The following is a 21,593-nucleotide window of genomic DNA, read 5'->3' on the forward strand; positions in this document are numbered from 1 at the left end:
CTTTTTTGGTCCGGACCAAGAGGACCAAGAGAACCGAACTACAAGTGTGAATACACCCTTAATCATTGTGAAACTGTGTTTTCTTAATGGCATAAATCACAATGAAGGTTGTGTGTGAAAATCCCAGGAGATCAGCAGTTACAGAAATACTCAAACCAGCCTGTCTGGCACCAACAATCATTCAATTTCGATTATCTAATCAGCCAATGATGTGGCAGCAGTGCAGTGCAGGTGCTTCAGTTAATGTTCACATCAACCATCAGAATGGGGAATAAATGTGATCTCGGTGATTTGGACATGATTGTTGGTGCCAGACGGGCTGGTTTGAGTATTTCTGTAACTGCTGATCTCCTGGGATTTTCACTCACAACAGTCTCTAGAATTTACTCCGAATGGTGCCAAAAACAAAAAACATCCAGTGAGCGTCAGGTCTGTGGACGGAAATGCCTTGTTGATGAGAGAGGTCAACAGAGAATGGCCAGACTGGTTCGAACTGACAAAGTCTATGGTAACTCAGATAACCACTCTGTACAATTGTGGTGAGAAGAATAGTATCTCAGAATGCTATTCTGAGATGTGGGCTGGCACTCTTTGGCGCTCTTTTGGCGGCATGAGGGGGACATACACAATATTAGGCTGGTGATTTTAATGTTATGACTGATCGGTGTGTGTATATATACACTATATTGCCAAAAGTATTCGCTCACCCATCCAAATAATTTAATTCAGGTGTTCCAATCACTTCTGTGGCCACAGGTGTATAAAATGAAGCACCTAGGCATGCAGACTGCTTCTACAAACATTTGTGAAAGAATGGGCCGCTCTCAGGAGCACAGTGAATTCCAGCGTGGTACTGTGATAGGATGCCACCTGTGCAACAAGTCCAGTCGTGAAATTTCCTTGCTACTAAATATTCCACAGTCAACTGTCAGTGGTATTATAACAAAGTGGAAGCGATTGGGAATGACAGCAACTCAGCCACGAAGTGGTAGGCCACGTAAAATGACAGAGCGGGGTCAGCGGATGCTGAGGCACATAGTGCGCAGAGGTCGCCAACTTTCTGCAGAGTCAATCGCTACAGACCTCCAAAGTTCATGTGGCCTTCAGATTAGCTCAAGAACAGTGTGTAGAGAGCTTCATGGAATGGGTTTCCATGGCCGAGCAGCTGCATCCAAGCCATACATCACCAAGTGCAATGCAAAGCGTCGGATGCAGTGGTGTAAAGCACGCCGCCACTGGACTCTAGAGCAGTGGAGACGCGTTCTCTGGAGTGACAAATCACGCTTCTCCATCTGGCAATCTAATGGACGAGTCTGGGTTTGGCGGTTAACAGGAGAACGGTACTTGTCTGACTGCATTGTGACAACTGTGAAGTTTGGTGGAGGAGGGATTATGGTGTGGGGTTGTTTTTCAGGAGCTGGGCTTGGCCCCTTAGTTCCAGTGAAAGGAACTCTGAATGCTTCAGCATACCAAGAGATTTTGGACAATTCCATGCTCCCAACTTTGTGGGAACAGTTTGGGGATGGCCCCTTCCTGTTCCAACATGACTGCACACCAGTGCACAAAGCAAGGTCCATAAAGACATGGATGAGCGAGTTTGGTGTGGAAGAACTTGACTGGCCTGCACAGAGTCCTGACCTCAACCCGATAGAGCACCTTTGGGATAAATTTGAGCGAAGACTGTGAGCCAGGCCTTCTCGTCCAACATCAGTGTCTGACCTCACAAATGCGCTTCTGGAAGAATGGTCAAAAATTCCCATAAACACACTCCTAAACCTTGTGGAAAGCCTTCCCATAATAGTTGAAGCTGTTATAGCTGCAAAGGGTGGGCCGACATCATATTAAACCCTATGGATTAAGAATGGGATGTCACTTAAGTTCATATGCATCTAAAGGCAGGTGAGCGAATACTTTTGGCAATATAGTGTATATATATATATATATATATATATATATATATATATATATATAATTTCATATATTGTACAGTTATATATAAACATATATAATTTCTTTTATTTTCAGCAGGAAACCCCTTTTTGGTTCTAACTGGAGGCTTTATCTCTAAGTATAGACATATTTGTTTACAAACATATTGTGATTTGGAGAACTCTGAACAGAAGGTGAATGGTCAAGAGTGAATGATGGCAGTGCATTGCTTCGGTTCTCTGAATAAATGATTTGGGTATACCTGTTTGAGCACTATCAGATAGAGATTGTCATTTTAATAAAAATTTCTCTCCTTTCCTCCTGTGCTCCCTCTTGATCCAGCTGTGTGTATTGATTAACTTCCTCACAAATCACAATAATGCTCCCCGTCTGAACAATACCAAACAAACATACAATACAGAAAGAATATGGTAAAGCCATATCCAGCATTTAATAATATGACATATGTATATGTATGCAAATTAAATGGTTTTCTTAAACCCAGCACTGTTCATCTTAATCCAACTCTCAGCCTAGAAGCAACACAGATCCAAGAGCAAAATAATTTAAAGCGCATATCAAAGTAATATTACAACTACATTACATACGCTACTTCACATATCATGGACTGCATTTGTTGAATCTATTACCCAAATCTGATGCCATTGGATTGAGTTTTGTGTTCCCCCCATTTCCAGTCATTCGATCTGTGCTGGCAAAAAAGAGCCACAGCGCCACCAAGTGAAGCTATGTGGAACTACACACACTGACAAATAACGTTGATGGGAACTAATTACACAGTCAGAAAGATAAATATAAAATATGTATGATTTATTCATTCAAAACTGTATATATATATATATATATATATATATATATATATATATATATATATATATATATATATATATATATATATATTACTTATATTATATATTATTTATTATATTACTATTACTTCATAATTTTATTAATATTAATTGAAAATATATACAATTTGATTCTGACACAGACATAATTGAATAGTTGGTTCAATTACTAAAGCTTTTAGATTAGTATGCAGTGCAATAAACAAGTGAACAAGTCTATGGGTTTATTCACTCACTAATTATAAGAGCATTTTTGGGGATGTGTTATATATATATATATATATATATATATTCACTGAGAGATATGTTTTATGGAAATAATATACATTTACGAGAAAACAATAAAATCCCACAGCACCCATAAGATGCATTAGGGAGGCCAAAGTGTATAACAGTCCAGGTGGAACTTTAAAATGTGAGAACAATAAAAAGTACAAAAACTCAAATACATTATGGACAAAACCAATTTAAAAGCTATGCATTGGAACCACAAGAGAAAAATCAAGTTTTCCATCAGTAGAATGCATTAAGTATACTTTATGCTGTATAGACATTTTTATTCCATTAGACGTAGACTTTTCTTTTTTTTCTTTTTTTTATCTAAAACACATATTAGCAGAAGTTCTGAGATTTGGGTAATTGTGGGGAGAAGAGGGGTGTCAGATGAAAAGTAGTTTGTTATTAGAAAGATCCAACTTAATTGGATCTTAACAAAGAATCTTCTCAAGAATAAAGCAGCATGAAATCTTTGACATCTGAAACATGTCTGATGTTTCTTTACAAACCTGATCATTTCGATTCTGCATATTCAAAGTCATATGAATCAAATCTTTAATAAAGGAGTAGATGCTGTTATACAAAGCTGAATAAATAATGACTGCCTGTTGCTCGTACTGTTTTATTCAGTGGTACATTAAGAATTCCATCAAAATCTTCTGTTAACATGCTTTTAACATGCATTATTTCAACTATTTCTTTGGAGAAAATTTTTTATATATATTTGACAGCATTGATAAAACTGGTTTAAATGTCCAAACACATTCTCCTGTTTAAATTAAGATATCAGTAAGGTTTGTGTATGTGTGTGAGATGATGTTGCACTGGACTAAGAACAACTGAAAAAAAAAAGTAATTTCTTTAACCCCTTCAGACCCATTTTGCAAAGTGAAAAGGACATTGGAAATTATTATTAAAACTAATCATAAACAGATTTTTTTCCCCATTGATTGTCATACAGCTGCATTTAGAGTAAAAAAAATAAATAAGCATGGCCTTGTTTATGTGTCCCTGGAACATAATTTGGGTCAGAACAGTTTGATGTCTAAAATATGGGATGATTACATATGGGCAGGGCTGATCATATCAGATCAGAGAGAGAGAGAGAGATGTCACTGATCTGAGTCCTTTAGTATCTGTTCTAAGGTTGCGAGAAGATTTCTCAGTCCGTACATGTAGCCCTCATCTGGACTGTCGCTAGGAAATACATGAGCAAAATCGATCATCTTCACCTCCACTGCTTCCTCTTCCTTTCTGATTTCCTCATCTTTCTCCTCTACTCTCCCTCCACACACTCCGTTCATGGTCCTGTCATGCTGGATATTGTGGGGAAGATCACTGCAGAATGGTTGACTGCATGTGCCGCCCACTCGGGTTAAACTGCACTGAACACTCAGAGCCTCATGGGGGAAGTGACCGTTGGACTGCAGAAGTTGTCTTCCTGTCTCAGCTCTCTTGTTCTTCATTCCATTGACTGTGTGAGGAGAGCCTTCATACACCAACAGCAGAGAGCTGGCGTAGAAATGCAGCTGCCTTTGGCTCTCGAACCAGCGGAGAATGCGTTGAATTTTAAAGATACTCTGGGAAATTGCATCCTTCCGCAATACTTGACCATTATGGAAGAATCTAATGAAGCCTGTAGAGAAAATCAAGACAAATTAATTGTTGTTACTACGTGATAAATTGGAACCACTCAATTTTATAAAAGTTATAACAAACAGCTTTTTCTAACCAATGACTTTTCCAGTTAGAAATCAGAGAATGAGTTTACAAAGAGCAATTTTTATCCAACAGTACCTTTTGCCAAATGGATTTCAATTACTTTTATCATAATTTTATGGAGATTGCACTCTTAAAATAGCAATTTTGTAAAAAATACATTCATTCTTCCATGACTTTTTAATAATGTATTGATTTCCAGGATTATTCCAGGCCTAGAAATCACAATTCTAAAAATCGCTGATAGTTCGGTCTAATCTAACAGCGAAACTGAAAACAGTAGTTTGACTTTTCTTTAGCTAAAATTGGTCTGTGCTTATTGAAATGCAAAACACTGCCACAGGGGTGAAATGTCCATGGAGGGGTGCCAAAAGCAAGATCTGAAGTGAGTTGTTTTCAGCTGTACAGGCTGTAATGCAATGAAGAGGAATGCATGTTTTCTAAACTGTATCCCCCAAGCCAAATCCCAAACCTAAATCTAACCATCAGTGCAGTAAAATGTATTGTTAGAGGGAAAAATGCAACCTCCAAATCACGCTCGTCTAATGCGAACATGATTACTTCCTGGTTTCAACGCGGTATCAACCGGGGTCTCCTACTTTGCTGACTTCATCCGGTCCGGTTGCACCACAAGAGAAGATAACACTCTGGAGCCGATGCAAAAATGTCTGACAGGAGATGCCGCTTGTCTGCGAGTCGCCATATTATGGCCAATCATAGGTTACTGAAAGTATCTGAAACAACATGCCAACCTCACGTGTGACCATGTTGGATAGTTCCAGGTTTTCCATTACCATTGGAACCCTAATCTGATGAAATATTTCAGTGCTAAGCATAACTATGACACACAACATGATCTAATGGGACATCAACGTATTGCTTCCAAAAGTTCATTTACCCTGAAATCATCCGAATTACTGAGAAGCACCATCCCCCAACAAATTTTTTTGCATATATTCGAGCTTGAACATGTTTCCTTCTGCTACTGATGGTGCATTGTCCGACCAACCACCGAGCCCCAGGTTCTCGTCCCATGGGAACCAGGAAGTAATTGCATTCACATAAACAATGGTGAGCTTGATTTGGACATAGAATTTTCATTCTAAAATTATGTTTTTACTCCACTGACGGTTAGGATTAGGGTTGGAGTTAGGGAGCAGAGTTAATAAAATATGCATTCCTGTTGACTGTATTACATAATTTACATCTTAAAATACAATGTGCTTTTGGCACCACTCTGTGGACATTTCACCTGGAAACTAGAGCTCACGTGCCCATATGTTCAACAACAATTCCAGCTTCAGCCACAAGGGGGCAGGGATTTTGATTTCAGTAAGCACAGACCATTTCAGCAGCAAAACTTCCACTTACTGTTGCCAAATACAGAGTGATCAGTCTGGAAAACATTATATTCACTATATATATTTCCATATCCTTGTTATGATTGTACTTTCCATGACTTTTCCAGGCCTGAAAATCACAATTTTTAAATTCCACTCCACCCGTCCACAAAAGTCAGTCATGAAAGTGGACCCACACCATTTTTAACAGTGTCCTTTCCAAGACTGCGTCCATAAGACTGATCATGGGTGATGTAACTATCTGAGTTGATCTGGTACACCTGAGATGAGAAGATGAGAGGAACAGAGGAGAGACATCAGCATGAACAAAAACAGAAACCAAGAGACAGAGCTAGTCCCACTGGATAGATTCTTACACTCTTACAGCAGCACTACAAAACAAATGAAAAAAACTGAAATAACACAGAAAGCAGAGCAAGAGAGAGTGAGAGAGAGAGGGTGACAGCAACTGGCAAACATGTCTCAGCCTAGAGACAGAAAATAATTAGATGGGAAGAAACAAGTGTAAGCAGAGAGTAAAAACACAAGATGGTTTACTGAGGGAAACATGAGCTACAAAAACCTAACCTAAAATACAATTCATACGATGCTGAAACATTATCTGTGTCACAAATGACGTACTATACACTATACACTAACACTATGCACTCGGCCATCAATGCATGAATTTTCAAACTGTAGTACTGTCCCAAATAGAACACTAGTATGTTTGTTTTTTAGTACATGGAAGCATTCACCGTTTTGCCTCTGACGGAAGTGACATTTATCTGTTGCCGCTAGCTTTAACACGTTAGCCAAACTCAATCTAAAACTTTTATCTCAAATAATGTACATATTCACACAGCATGAGGTGATGGTAAAACATTCAACTAACATTTGTCAGCTGCTGTCTTCACAGAAGATTGAGCAGGTGCCACATTCATTGTTAATAACTTTTTTATTTTATTTGTATTGCCGCTGAGTGCATGAAGTGTCAAACAATATTTCGACTGCAAAATGCATATCATCTGGGTGCTTGTAGTACTCTTCTTTTTGTTGAGTTTTCAGTGTTAACACACTACTCTCACTATTTACTGTACACTACAAAATGGCATAAAATAGTGCAGAAGTGTGCGATCTGGAACACACCTAATGAACCAATATCATAATTATGTTGGCTTGACAAAGCCAACGTATATACAGTTATTCTACAGACATTTTTTAGGGTTTTTCCAAAAGCCCTAAACCAAGACCAAAATTATCAATTGTAATTCCTCTTATAGAGCTTTCAAGATGCATCCACCAAATTTGGCATACACTTTCATACTGCTTTGACTTAAGATGCTATGACTTTTCTAACTGTTCAGGTTTACACTTTCTCCTTAGCGGGCATCAGAATCAGAGATTCTAAAGCGAGATTTTGGGTTTAATTAGTCTTTCTCGAGTTTGACCTTGTTTACCATTGCACAATTGCAACAAAGTGAGGAAAACTGCTGGGTGGAAAAAACCAAAGCAGAGCAGTGTACCGACCGCTAGTTTCACTACAATCTTATCATCAGATGTCTTATAAAAAATTCCTCAGTGGTAATTAACAGAGTGTGTGGATAAGCTCTGAATATTGATCATGCCTTAACTGGAGGGCAGATGGGAATTTCTTTTTTGCAGCACTGAAACCGAATCTTCAGAAACCTCACTCAGGTGATCTAAAGCTTCATATTGTGTTTATGAACCATCACGTTTCATAATAATGAAATCAGATGCTGAGAAGAGAATGCAGAGTGAAAACAGCAGGGCTATGAATGTGGAATCTGAAAATGTGAAAGAGATGAGATATAAAGAGGATTAGGAAAGTTAATAAATACACTGAGCTGATGAAGACTCAGGCCCAAACACACACACAGACAGATGCAGACATACACAGGCTACGTTTGAATATGTATACTTCCCTGCTATAAAGTATGGAAAAACAGCATGCCAATTTCTCAGCTGCATTCCTATAGAACATCCTTTTTTACCGGCCGAGAAGTGCATTCTTTATCAAATGCAGAACATTCTGACAGCACACGAATGTGGACACAACCACTCACACGCTGTCTTACCCTCATGCCCAGTAACAAGAAGCCGATCTCTTCCATCAGAGGATACTTCTTAATCTGCTGTTCACGCTTCTCTTGTGATGCAAAAGGGTCGTAACTTCTCCTGCCGATCTTTACATCCATGATGCAGGGCTGTAAAAACCTACGTGTCACATCCTCCAGCTTCAGATACAGCTCTGTGAAATATGAGACAGAGAGTAGACACATTTCTGAGACATAAGACATGAAGCCAGAGCTCTGATACACATGAGACACGAGGCAATGGCACGACAGCTCTGAGATAAATAATACACGTAAAGTCTATTATGAACTTGTGTAGTGAGCATATCTTCAGATTCCATGTATTAGAGGCTGTTTTTTGATAATCCTGCATTATTAGTCTATAAAGCACAAAGCAAGTTTTTGAGAACATTATTAAACTTAATCATCATTGTGATGATTGGCTCACAACCTTATTTTAGAATCACATTTAGGGACTGCATCTTTGTAGTTGAGACTGATGTTTCAGAAGACAGGGGACAGTATGCTAAAGGAATAATTTACCCAAAAATGAAAATTCGCTCATCATTTACTCACCCTCATGCCATCCCAGATGTGTCTCACTTACTTTCTTCTGCAGAACACAAACAGAGATTTTTAGAAGAATATCTCAACTCTGTTGGCCCATCCAATTCAAGTGAATGGTGGCCAGAACTTTGAAGCTCCAAAAAGCACAGAAAGGCAGCATAAAATAATACATACGACTCCAGTGTTTAAATCCATATCTTCAGAAGCGATATGATAGGTGTGGGTAAAAAAACAGATCAATATTTAGTCCTTTTTTACTATAAATCCCCACTTTCACTTCAACATTCTTCTTCTTTTGTTTTTGATGCTATGCATTCTTCATGCATATCACCATCTACTGGTTGGGGCTGGTCAAAGGTGGAGATTTATAATAAAAAAAGGACTAAATATTGATCGGTTTCTTACCCACACCTACCATATCGCTTCTGAAGAATTTGTTTTAACTACTGGAGTCGTATGGATTACTTTTATGCTGCCTAATGTGCTTTTTGGAGCTTAAAAATTCTGGACACCATTCACTTGCACTGGATAGATCAACAGAGCTGATATATTTTTCTAAAAATCTTTGTGTTCTGCAGAATAAAGAAAGTCATACACATCTGGGATGGCATGAGGGTGAGTAAATGATGATGGGTTATCTAACCCTTTAACTGATAATCCTCCACAATCAGTATTTCCAACAAGTTCTTTTTCAGTTATTGTGTGTAGTCGCTTGGCAAATACAAGAAGATGCACAGAGACAGAGAACAGTAGTTTAAAGTCCATATACTGATAGTGAACACTCCTTTATTGTGCATACACTATATACAGACTAAATAAACATATCACACTAACCAAGCACATGTACTTTGGACACATGACAACACCCACAATGATGCCAAGAACATGATAACATTGGAAAGGTTTCATGAATTTCTGCTATGTTTAACTCCCAAAGAACATAACACCACTGGAAGACATCCAATAATAAATACCAAACTACTGATCAATTATTCACTAATTAGTAACTGAATTTACCAAACTTAGATAAAATTAACTCGAGATGACCTTCAGGTAAAAGAATTCAAACCTGACTGCTGAAGGAAAAATTTAACATGAATGCTGATTTCATCCAGGATTGACTCAGCAGGTTATTATAGTTTAATGTCAACATAAACTGATGTATGTTCCTGACCTAAATTCACCAAATTCTGAGGAAAACTTTCTCTGATTTAAAAAATTAAACATTTCAAGAAACTTTTCAAACAGTACTACAGTTTGAAAATTCATGCATTGATGGCCGAGTGCATAGTGTTAGTGTATAGTGTATAGTACGTCATTTGTGACACAGATAATGTTTCAAAAATTTTTTGTGTGTGAATATATATATATATATATATATATATATATATATATATATATATATATATATATATATATATATATTTGTTCCGCCCCTTAAATGTTGTTTCTTTTCAGATGAAATCAAGAATCCCTCTTCCGTGTGCTAGATACAAGATGTATCTAGTACACGGTTATTGTTTAAATTACTTTTCTTAAAAATTATAATCAGATTACTTTACTGATTAGTTCTTTGTAAAATTAATTACATTACTTATTACTTTTTAAGTTACTTTCTAAAACATTTTTCAGCTCAACAAATTAAAAATATTGTCTATATTTCCTCCACACGAGCCATATACTCAGCACCACAATTCTTCCTTGCAATGACATGTTAAGGGGCGCACAACCTTAAGCTGCAAACAGACGTGCGTATGAATATAATTCATGTTTTAAATGTATTCTACATAAATAATATTATTTTAGAAATACTGTATGTGTAACGCTAGTAATTTCATTAAATTGACTGAAAGTCAGTATCTGTAATCTGATGATAAGAATTTTAAATGAAATGTGTCACAGTACTTTTTAACTTTTAAAAGGAATTAGATTACAGTAATGTATTACTTTGTAATCAGATTATACCCAGCACTGGTACAACACTATTGGACATTGGGTCAGTGAGTATTGTATTGGACAGTGAGTTTCATCTCACCATGTGGTGACTCCTGTGGTGCCCATGTGCCGTAGGACTTTGGTAGATGTTGTTGCAAGTCCAGTAGCCTCTTATCTGTGCAGTCTTTAGCATATACCTGCAGAAAAAAATGACATGTGCCATGAAGCTTGGATCCAGCTTAGTTCCGGATCACATATATAGTCACCAGAGATTCAAGACTTCTACGTTTCCAGTTCATTCTGACCCCAACTAGCAGCCTATCAAAAACTGCACAAACTCCATTTAAAGCAGTGGATGTTTACTGTGAACTACTACAAAATAAATTCTTAGAAGCAGTGTTGGGGAATAATATTGTTAAAGGAATAGTTCACCCCAAAGTGAAAATTCTCTCATCATTTACTCACCCTCAAGCCATCCCAGATGTGTGACTTTCTTTCTTCTGCACAACAATGATTTTAGAATTTCGCAGCACTGTTGGTCAATTCAATGCAAGTAAATGGTGGCCAGAACTTAGAAGGTCCAAAAAGGACATAAAGGCAGCATAAAAGTAATCAATAAGACTCCAGTGGCTTAATCAATGTCTTCTGAAATGATATGATAGGTAAGGGTGAAAAACAGATCAATATTTCAGTCCTTTTTTACTATAAATCTCCACCTTTGACCAGCCCCAATCAGTAGGTGGCTGAATGTGAAAGTCACTTCCACATCAGAATGTGAAAGTGAGAGTGTTGATTTACAGTAACAAAAAAAAAAAAAAAAAAAAAAAAAAGACTTAAATACTGATCTCTTTCCCACACACACCTATCATATTGCTTCAGAAGACATGGATTAAACCACTGGAGTCGTATGGATTACTTTTATGTTGCCTGTACCTTTATATCCTTTTTGAACCTTCTGAGTTCTGGCCACCATTCACTTGCATTGAATGGACCTTCATTTGTGTTCTGCAGAAGACAGAAAGTCACACATCTGGGATGAAAAATTTAATTTTTGGGTGAACTATCCCTTTAAAAGTAAGTTGCATTATTGCATTACCCCTATAAAAGTAATTTAGCAAAAAGATTATAAGAAAGCATTTGAAATCTCTCATCTGATCATGTGCACATCTGCAACAGGTTGCAACAGTTAGGCTATTTACAGTACCTGCTTGTAGAAAAGCATCTCTCGAGGGCCTCTCGGAGGAGGTTGTAGCTGTTTGAGTATTGTGCCATCAGGATGCTGCAGAACACCTGTGTCAGCAGTGAAGCAAAGACTGAAAGCATTTCTTCATCATGATATTCCACTCATAACTATTTTGTTGAGTGTGACTGCTTTTATGGCAGCAGGAAAACATCTGAAAGACTTTTGAGAAAATAAATCTACAAACTCATAAGTGTCACTTTAAGTGGAATCACATTAGAGGAGCAATACCAAATGTTGATGGTCCCAAAGAACTTTTAATTCAATATTCAAAGGGCTGCCGCACTCTGGGATGGCAGGATGGAGCACTGATTGTATGAAATTTTTGTGCTTTAAAGTGGTCATGCCATATTTTTTATTTTATTTTTTACATGAGGTCTACTTATAGTGTTAATAATGTATTTATTTATTTATGACCATTTTTCATCCTCTCTCTGGCCCTTAGAATTAAATGGGGAAATTTTTTCCTGCTGTGCTTTGAAAACTTCTATGTAAATGTCCTCTTCGCATGTGAAAATTGTCTGAATATTGAATAGTCACTGTTAATGTATAAATGCAGGTTGTGTGTTCAAATATATTCATCTGTCTGACATCAGGAATTTGCAGAAGATCAGAACAAGTCGTCTTTTTTCACTTTGAGTTCTGAAAGTTAAGGTATGTCTTCGTATTACAATGAACTGAAAACCTCGAAAATATGATTCCTTATGATAGGACCCCTTTAAAGTATGTCTAGGCTGATTGGATAATTTATCAATCAGTCTGAGATTCCAACCCAATGACATGTGATAAGATGAGCACTGTCGTGTTTGCAGCTTTTAAGCTGTGCAATCCTGATATCCTCCACTCTGACACTAAGATCATGACTTTGCTGCTTTAACACAAGAAAAAAACAAAGTGCTGACACACAATCTGACAGCACACAGTCCATCAGATAACAGCTCTCTTAGTGCACTCTCATTCATCAGGAAATCCCCATGAAAAAATCACAACTGACACATGACAGTTACTACAGCATAGGAAATGATATCATCTGACTGCTAGGCAGTGTAATTGTTTATTTTCATCAAAGTCATCATGACAATATTCTACTTAAAACAAGAGTGACAACAAATCATGTGACTTTTAATGAAGTACTGATGAATACTTTTAACTCTTGCATGTCTCAATCATCTTTTTACCAGAGAAGCCTATGAGGAAAACCTGTGCAAATTATTCCACATGTGTAAATGTTTTAATTAAATTTATGCAGTATTTCCATTGGGATCATTATTTAGTAACAAGCCCTAAAGGATCCAAATGGGATTTTTGCTTCCACAGGATAAACAGGACTCTAAGGAAATCATAATTAAGAAAAAATAAATAAATAAATAAATAAAAATAAAAAAAACATTGGTAACTGTGGCAGGGAGGAGGGCGGGGCCGGGTCGTGATGCTTGATTAGCCTTATTAGGGGCCGGGTGTGAAGCATCACGACCCGGCCCCGCCCTCCTCCCTGCCACAGTAACGCTTTACAACAAGGTTCTGTTTTGGTTAATGTTAATTTAACACTATACTAATAAAATAAAAAATAAAAATAATGTATATATATATATATATATATATATATATATATATATATATATATATATATATATATATATCTCAAAGGTTGTATTTGTTAACAGTTGTTAATTCACTATTAACTAACAATTAACAATTGTATTTGTATTAACTAACATAAACAAAGATTACTAAACGCTGTAAAAAAAATTATATATATATATCGTTCTTTGTTTGTTCATGATAGCCTAACTAATGCATTAACTAATGCCAACGAATGGAACCTTATTGTAAAGTGTTACAAAAAACGGGGGAAAAAAATGTAATCTTATTTGATCCCATAAGGATACTTATTCCGTATTCAATACTATTTAAGCTCAATCGACAGCATTCGTGGCATAATGTTGATTACCAAAAAACGTATTTCTACTCGTCCCTACAAAAGCCAATATCTGTGTTACAGTGTTACAGTAAGGCAAAACTGAGGTGAACTGGGTCAATCTGTACATATTAAACTACTGACTGTTTCAAAAGTCTAGTCGTAATACGTAAACAACAAGCCTATGGGTGTTAACATTATTTCAGTGTGATAAAATTGCTTACTAATATTTTCTGTGTAAAGTTATCTAATTTTACAACTTCGTTGTAAACAATGTAACAATTGTAACAATGTAACAATGTAACAAAGTTTATGACAATGTAACGTCATAAACCCAAAACGTCCATAAAAACGATGATTTAACATGGTTAAACTTTACAGCTCAAATTATACACAAGTTTTAACAAAAGAATTAATTTAAGTGCTTTTATAAAATGTTAAGCTTCACATTTCTGCCTTTAAACCCTCCAAAAATTGGCCCCATTTACTTCCAATGTAAGCACCTTGCTGAAACATATTTTTGCTTTTTTTATTAAATAAAAGAGCGACAAGTCGAAATGATTATTCTTATCATGCCACAAAATGCTGTCAATAGCTCTTAACTTTGATTGAACCCGGAATATTCCTTTCAGATCCAAATTAATCCAATAGGAATCCTCTATAGATGCTTTTAACTATATTTTTCATCCTTATATAATCCAACCAACACAATAAACCAATAGGCTACTTCTTTCACTTCCAAACAAGATAATACAAGACTTCTAATCTGTCAGGAATTTTCACTGTTTAACTGTATATCTTAAATTTAGATTTGCATTGTTCAATTCATTCTTTAAACCCTAATTCACGTGAATATGGGATTTAAACCGAATTTAAAACATAACATTTTCAGTTTTTATTAAGTTTTTGTTTTGTAAAGCACATTTTAGTAATGTTTCGGGTGTTTTTAAAAGTCTGATATATATTATACGTTTGATTTGTAGTTATCCGAACAAAAAATGATCAGAAACATTTTGATCACATTTTTAAGAACATAGTAAATTAAGATGTCTAAACTGACCAGTGTTATTGATCCCGCATTTATGTCCCGCCACCTGATGAGAGAACGGCACACATCCATCCATCAGCCCGTGCCCTACAGTCCCGTTCCATTTATTCCAATCATATTTTATATTTATTTTATTCCAGTTTTCTAACATTCGAGACGATGAATCCATGAGTTGACCATCCGCAGGCATCAGATTAGATTTTCCAGGCCAAAGTTAATGATTGGCCAGAGGATCTGAAGGCATTTTACAGGAACACACACCTTTTAATGTAAAACTCAAAATATCTCTGCCATCAGATCAGAACTACCAATTGAAGTCTATCGAGACTCATATCGAAACCCCCCGCGTTATCAGGTTCTATTCCGTTGCGCTTCTTCTCATTTTAAACGCAAGCACGAGGGGCGTGACTCTACAAATCTGCCTACACGTTCCGTGATTATAATTCGCGTTTTAGTTTCGCCGCGTCACTCTCTTGCAGTTTAATTACTTTTATTACTCATTAACAGTTCTTAGTACAATTATTTAGTTTTCCCACTAATTTACTATGCGTAACATCTCTGAGTTGAAACTATGCATTTAAGAGCCCGTTCAGACTGAACGCGTTCTTGCGGAAGTCTAGCGGCGCAACGTTAAAGACATCCGTGGAGCGCGTGTTTACATTGAAAAACAAAACAAAAATAACGCGAAACGTCTTCGGTGTGAACGGCCCCTCACTCAACTCCGCAAGCGAATGGTGCTTTGAAAATAATATCCGCTGCTTTCCATTTGTTGAAGTCGTCTATAGTATGTCAAGAATGTCATTTTTATTCCATCGATTCGGACAGTGAAATCGTTAAATATATCCATTTTGTGCGCTATTTTAATAAAAGTTTTAGCACCCTCAGTCACGTCATGTTAAACCGGGTTGTGCCTGTGCGTATCAACATCTCACAAAACTGCGCAGGAGCTCTTCGTCATCTGTTTGACATTGTTTATTTAATATTACACCTGACGTACAGTGTATTTTTCTAAGAGAGAGAGAGAGAGAGAGAGAGAGAGAGAGAGAGAGAGAGAGAGAGAGAGAGAGAGAGAGAGAGAGAGAGAGAGAGAGAGAGAGAGAGAGAGAGAGAGAGAGAGAGAGAGAGAGAGAGAGAATGTTTTATTTTTCGATTTTGCTTCCTGTAAGCTTTTCTGCCCTGCTATAGAAATATATTTCCTCACATCAACAAACATACAGAGCTTTTCCACAAGCATATCTTTCTGAATGACAGAGGGAAACAAATATATTTCATATTAGTGTGAATAAATACATCTCATCTCACAAAATAAATATTCAGTGACTATGGTTCAAAATACAGATTAGAAGAAAACACCACATTTATCTTTAAATACATAATTATTGAGAGAGATAAGGTCACATGTGAATTTTAATAGGCAATACACACAAAGAGCACAGGTTGCCACATGGTTTTCATATGGATTTCACATGTATCTCTTAAAACAAAGAAACTCAGTTCAAACCTCCACTTATGTGTTTCCATTCCTCCAAGGAGTACACGTTTTCTGATACTGTTGCTACAGTGACATATGACCAGTGTTTAAGCAGACATACATCACATCATGGATAAACCAGTACACATCAGTCACCCCATGAAGTCCAAGGAGATGGAGTGAAAAATATATGTATACCTTATCAATCATCCCCAGATCCTTAATTCTAAGGTCAAAATGTATACCAAGTACCAAAACATACTGTTATGCTTCTGGTTTGAGAATAGATCACTTGAACCAGTCAACCGTATGATATAGTATTTGATCACACTCACACACAGAAGGATAACATAATCACACATTTAATATTACCAACCCTGACCAAATATAAAGCAAAGACACAATTATCTCTATCACAGAGTGGATTGTTGTGAGCGGTGGGAATGCTCAGCATATTTCTTAGGCCTCCTTGCGTTTTATGATCAGAGGACCAACGTTGTCTCCAGTTTCCTGATTGTGTTTTGCATGTGCGCCATCACAGTAGGGGAACTGTAAAAAGAAAACACTGTTCACAGTGCCTAATTCTGAATTCTAAAGAATAAAGTGATACTGTCAGAGATACTGTAAAGAGAAAAATGTAATTACAGTGGCCCCTAAAAATAGTTGGACTTTTAAGTCAAGCATAAAAAAACTGCAGTAGGTATGGGTGAAACAGATAAATATTTAAGTCCTTTTTTACTATACATCCCCACTTTCACATTGCTCTTTTTTTGTTTTTGGCAGTTCACGTTCTTTGTGCATATTGCCACCTACTGGGCAAGGAGGAGAACTTATAATAAAAAAGGACTTAAATATTGATCACCCACACCTACTGTATCATATTGCTTCATAGATAGACAGATCAATCTAGACAGAGATATAAATACTGGAGTCTTAAGGATTACATTTATGCTGCCTTTATGTACTTTTTGTTGCTTCAAAATGTTGGCACCCATTCACTTGTATTGTGAGGACCTACAGAGCTGAAATATTCTTCGAAAAAAAAGTTGTGCGTCATCTCAATGATCACTGTAAAAGTGACACATTGCAAGAGTCATTTTTATCAATGGGCCTAATTTGATTTCTAATGACATAATATCTTAGATGTGTTTCTCTCACCTCTTTGGATCTCCAGCATCTACAGTACACAGCTTTATCACCCAGGTCCTCCATGTCAAATGCATGCACCACTTTGGGGTTGTCTTTCTGCAGATCAAGGTTCACCTTTGCCTTCACACATTTGTCTTTGTTGCTAAATGTTTTGTAGATGAGAATTCCCACTGCAGCAGCTCCAATTGACACAGAGACTGCAGTAATGAGCTCAGCTGATGGGGGACAAAACAGATCGTACCAACTAGGGCTGCACCTAACGATTATTTTGATAATCAACTAATCTAACGATTATTCAAGCGATTATTCGACTATTCTGCGATTATTGCAATGCTCTTAACCGACTATTCAGCTTGTGCTCCAACTTAAAAGGTTGCAATAAACATGCTTAACAATACAGAGGACAAACTCATCTTTTAAAAATACCACTAAATGACATTCACTGAATTAAAGGAAAGAAATACTTTAAGTTTAATTCAGTAAAAAATTCACTGCAAAATATCCTATTGTTATCAAGTGTTTTTGTCTTGTTTTCCATTTAAAATGGTCTAAAAATCCATTTACTTGAGAAGCAACACATATGATATTTAGATTTGCTTTAAGAGAATGTATCTTAAATATAAGTGTTTTTAGTATATAAGTGTATTTTTTCACTTTGTTATACTTCTGCAAGTGCAGTAAAGACAAAATATACTTGTATTCAAGATCTATTCTCTAAAAGCAAGTCTAAATATCTTATATGCTGCTTCTCAGGTGAATGCATCTTTTTTTTAAAGGATTTTTATATATTTTAAAATATTTGTATTTTTAATATTATATTCAACACTCTCAGATAACAATTTTTTCTTCTGCAGTATAGCTGCTAAAGTAAATGTGCATTGTTTTAAATTAGATTTAGATATTATTTTTGGAAAACAAGCCAAAACAAAAACAAATCAAAAACGTATTTTGTTGCGGTGTATAATGGGGTGAAGACTCATCTTTTGGTTCACTTCAATCCATCTTTAACTCACAAAAAAACGAACTCTCTCTTATTAATAAAGCTTCGTGTTGCCAATTTTCTTCATGATAAGAAACGCACAGTGACGCATATATTATCATTCAATAAGCCGCGAGCCATCACGTTATAATCTAGCTGCAGCAAATGTTCGCTCTCGAGGGACGAGCATACCCGCGACAGTGTGTGCATCAGCGCCAACCCATTCTGAGATTATATTCTTCTCACCACAATTGTACAGACAACTGTACAGAGCGTTTATCTGAATTACTGTAGACTTTGTCAGTTCGAACCAGTCTGGCCATTCTCTGTTGACCTCTCTCATCAGCAAGGCATTTCCATCCGCAGGACTTCCGCTCACTGGATGTTTTTTGTTTTTGGCACCATTCGGAGTAAATTCTAGAGACTGTTGTGCGTGAAAATCCCAGGAGAGATCAACAGAGAATGGCCAGACTGGTTCAAACTGACAAAGTCTACGGTATCTCAGATAACCACTCTGTACAATTGTGGTGAGAAGAATATCATCTCATAATGCTATTCTTAGATTGGTGCTGTTTTGGCATACGAGGGGGACCTACACAATATTAGGTAGGTGGTTTTAATGTTATGGCTGATCAGTGTGTGTGTGTGTGTGTGTATATATATATATATATGATTAAATAAAATGATCAAAAATATTATTTAAAATTCATACTAAGTTTTATATTTATCATATCAAAAATGTTTACACTGCTAAAAACTTAAATTTTATATTATACATATTAATATATGTAATACAAATATAAATCATATAATTATATAAAATGGTAGATGAATATTTTTACCATTCACAGATTTTCCAATAAAATCACAAATCACAATGCCAAATCGACTGTTTAAACTAATGAAATGTCAAAACCCATTTCAATAATCATACAAGTAACTACATCCATGTTAATTATTGGAACTGTAATAAACTGTATTTAAAATACATTGAAACCAGTTATGAGATATATAACCTATAGTTTATTTGATTCTTTATGCAAAACATTGGACTAAAAGTAAACACATAGCGAAATCCAGAGACTCTCATTTCGATTTAACAACCTGCTAAAATATGTTTGTGACTCACATCTTAAATATTTCTGTTTATTATATTAGTTTCTATTAAAACTCCTGCAGAATTCTGGCCATGAACAGAATTATCAAAACAGCAAATTTACCTCTATGAAAACCCTTCACATTTATGTAACGAATTAGTCTTTAAAAAGCTCTTTACCTTTACTGAAGGAGCTTGACGTGCTCATATTTTATTGTTTTATTTATATTAGCTTATTGTTATTTGCTCATAATTTGGAGACCCACAAGCGTCTTCAAGGCCGAGCGGAGAGTTCAATGCGTTTAACGAAGCGTAATAATTGCGCAGTGAACGTGAACAACGTGGGTTTCTTCACGGAAAATGACTTTTATCTAAACTTTATGGAAGTCCTTGGTTTGTGCACGTGCTTGGTCAGATATCTTCTCTACTTACAATAACCGCGGCGTTTTTACCAAAAGAGAGAGCTGACGTGTTACGACAGAAAGTCACCGTTTGCGAGTACCATACAAATAGATGGGGAGAGCCGTAAACTGACACCTACCTGTCGCAAAGTTGTCTGCGCCTGCTCTTATAAGACATCAGACTCAGAATAAGCTTTTTGCCAAGTATGCTTACACAAACAAGGAATTTGTCTTGGTGACAGAAGCTTCCGGTGCACAAACATACATCTGCAAGACAGAGATAATAAAAAACAAAATAAAAAAGCGAATAGAAAATATAAGTATAAATAGAAATACACAATAAGACACACACACACACATATATATACACACACACACACACATGTATGTACAAATACAAATCTGTTATATACAGATAGTGCAAGTGAATGCAATAGCAGAAGAGGTAATTAATGCTCAATCAAAGTCAAAGCTTTTTTGTTGTCATTTGTACAGAGTACCAAGTACAATGAAATTCTTGGGGGTTTCTCGCACAACTGAGAAAACATGTATGTGCAAAGAAAGCAAGACAAACAGGGAGTGACAGACAGCAAATTTACATAAGCTTACACAATAAAGCAATGTGCATAGAGAATTTGTAGTGCAAACATGTATAGAGCAGAGCTAGCCAACTCTGCCCCTGGAGAATATGTAGTGTAATATATGTAAAATGAGTATGCATATATGCACTCATATATTAATGTGTAATGTAAATATCTATATATGTATATAAGTGTGCAATAAATAATTGTAAATAGCAGCAGTATGTTGAGGTATGTTGAGGCTGTCTCATCATTGTTTGTGATCAAGCCTACTATGGTGGTGTCATCAGCAAACTTTAAGATTGAATAAGGAATTGGAGCTGTGTCTTGCTACACAGTCATGGGTGAACAGGGTGTACAGTAGTGGGCTCAGCACGCTTCCCTGTGGTGTGCCAGTGTAATCCCCTGCCACACAGGAGAGAAACGATCATAAAAGCACTTGAACTTCAACGTACAGATTTAAACTTAGGCTGCTGCTGTGTGTGGTAATAAAGTAACGGGGAGACAGTAAAGCCTAACTTATTTACAATAAAACCCTACCATCCAACGAGAATGCTTTGTGTCCATGATGTCTGTGTCAGTGTGCGTATCTATTTATTTTTAATTACAAAAGATAGACTACATCAGAATTACAATTGTTGTCTGTTTGTGATTGTGGGAGAAAAGGTTTTCATTTATTCATTGCTTGGCACCTTATTTTAATCTTTGTTTACTGTTATTCTCTCCTATTTTATTATTATCATATTTAATTTTCTTGTCAGTAATTGTTTTGTGAATTAATGCTTTGGTAATATTGCATGTAAACACAATGATGCCAATAATGTACTTTTATCGAAATTGAATTGAACTGTGTGTGTGTGTGTGTGTGTGTGTGGGAGAGAGAGAGAGACTGTTTACACACACACACACACACACAAATAAGCAGCATTGACATATAGCATCATTTATTTTAGTTCAATCAAATAAGACATCTAATAAG

At 36.3% G+C, this 21,593-nt stretch overlaps 2 protein-coding genes across 2 annotated transcripts; both read right to left on the reverse strand.

The window, feature by feature from the left end:
• Positions 1-3,334: 3,334 nt before the first annotated feature.
• LOC127414416 (inositol polyphosphate multikinase-like) lies at positions 3,335-15,312 on the reverse strand. The gene is made up of 6 exons (XM_051652427.1): positions 14,950-15,312; positions 11,936-12,021; positions 10,832-10,928; positions 8,233-8,405; positions 6,333-6,414; positions 3,335-4,710 (listed from the first exon to the last, which is right to left on the reverse strand). Exons 1-6 carry the CDS (start codon positions 15,125-15,127, stop codon positions 4,187-4,189), a joined length of 1,140 nt encoding a protein of 379 aa, XP_051508387.1. The 5' UTR covers positions 15,128-15,312; the 3' UTR covers positions 3,335-4,186.
• An 870-nt stretch (positions 15,313-16,182) lies between these two features.
• On the reverse strand, positions 16,183-20,014 carry LOC127414422 (CDGSH iron-sulfur domain-containing protein 1-like). The gene is made up of 3 exons (XM_051652442.1): positions 19,813-20,014; positions 17,567-17,772; positions 16,183-16,957 (listed from the first exon to the last, which is right to left on the reverse strand). The coding sequence occupies exons 1-3, from the start codon at positions 19,838-19,840 to the stop codon at positions 16,868-16,870; spliced, it is 324 nt and encodes a 107-aa protein (XP_051508402.1). The 5' UTR covers positions 19,841-20,014; the 3' UTR covers positions 16,183-16,867.
• Between the last annotated feature and the right edge of the window lie 1,579 nt (positions 20,015-21,593).

Source organism: Myxocyprinus asiaticus, chromosome 23 (assembly GCF_019703515.2).
Source record: "Myxocyprinus asiaticus isolate MX2 ecotype Aquarium Trade chromosome 23, UBuf_Myxa_2, whole genome shotgun sequence".
NCBI classification, from domain to species: Eukaryota; Metazoa; Chordata; class Actinopteri; order Cypriniformes; family Catostomidae; genus Myxocyprinus; species Myxocyprinus asiaticus.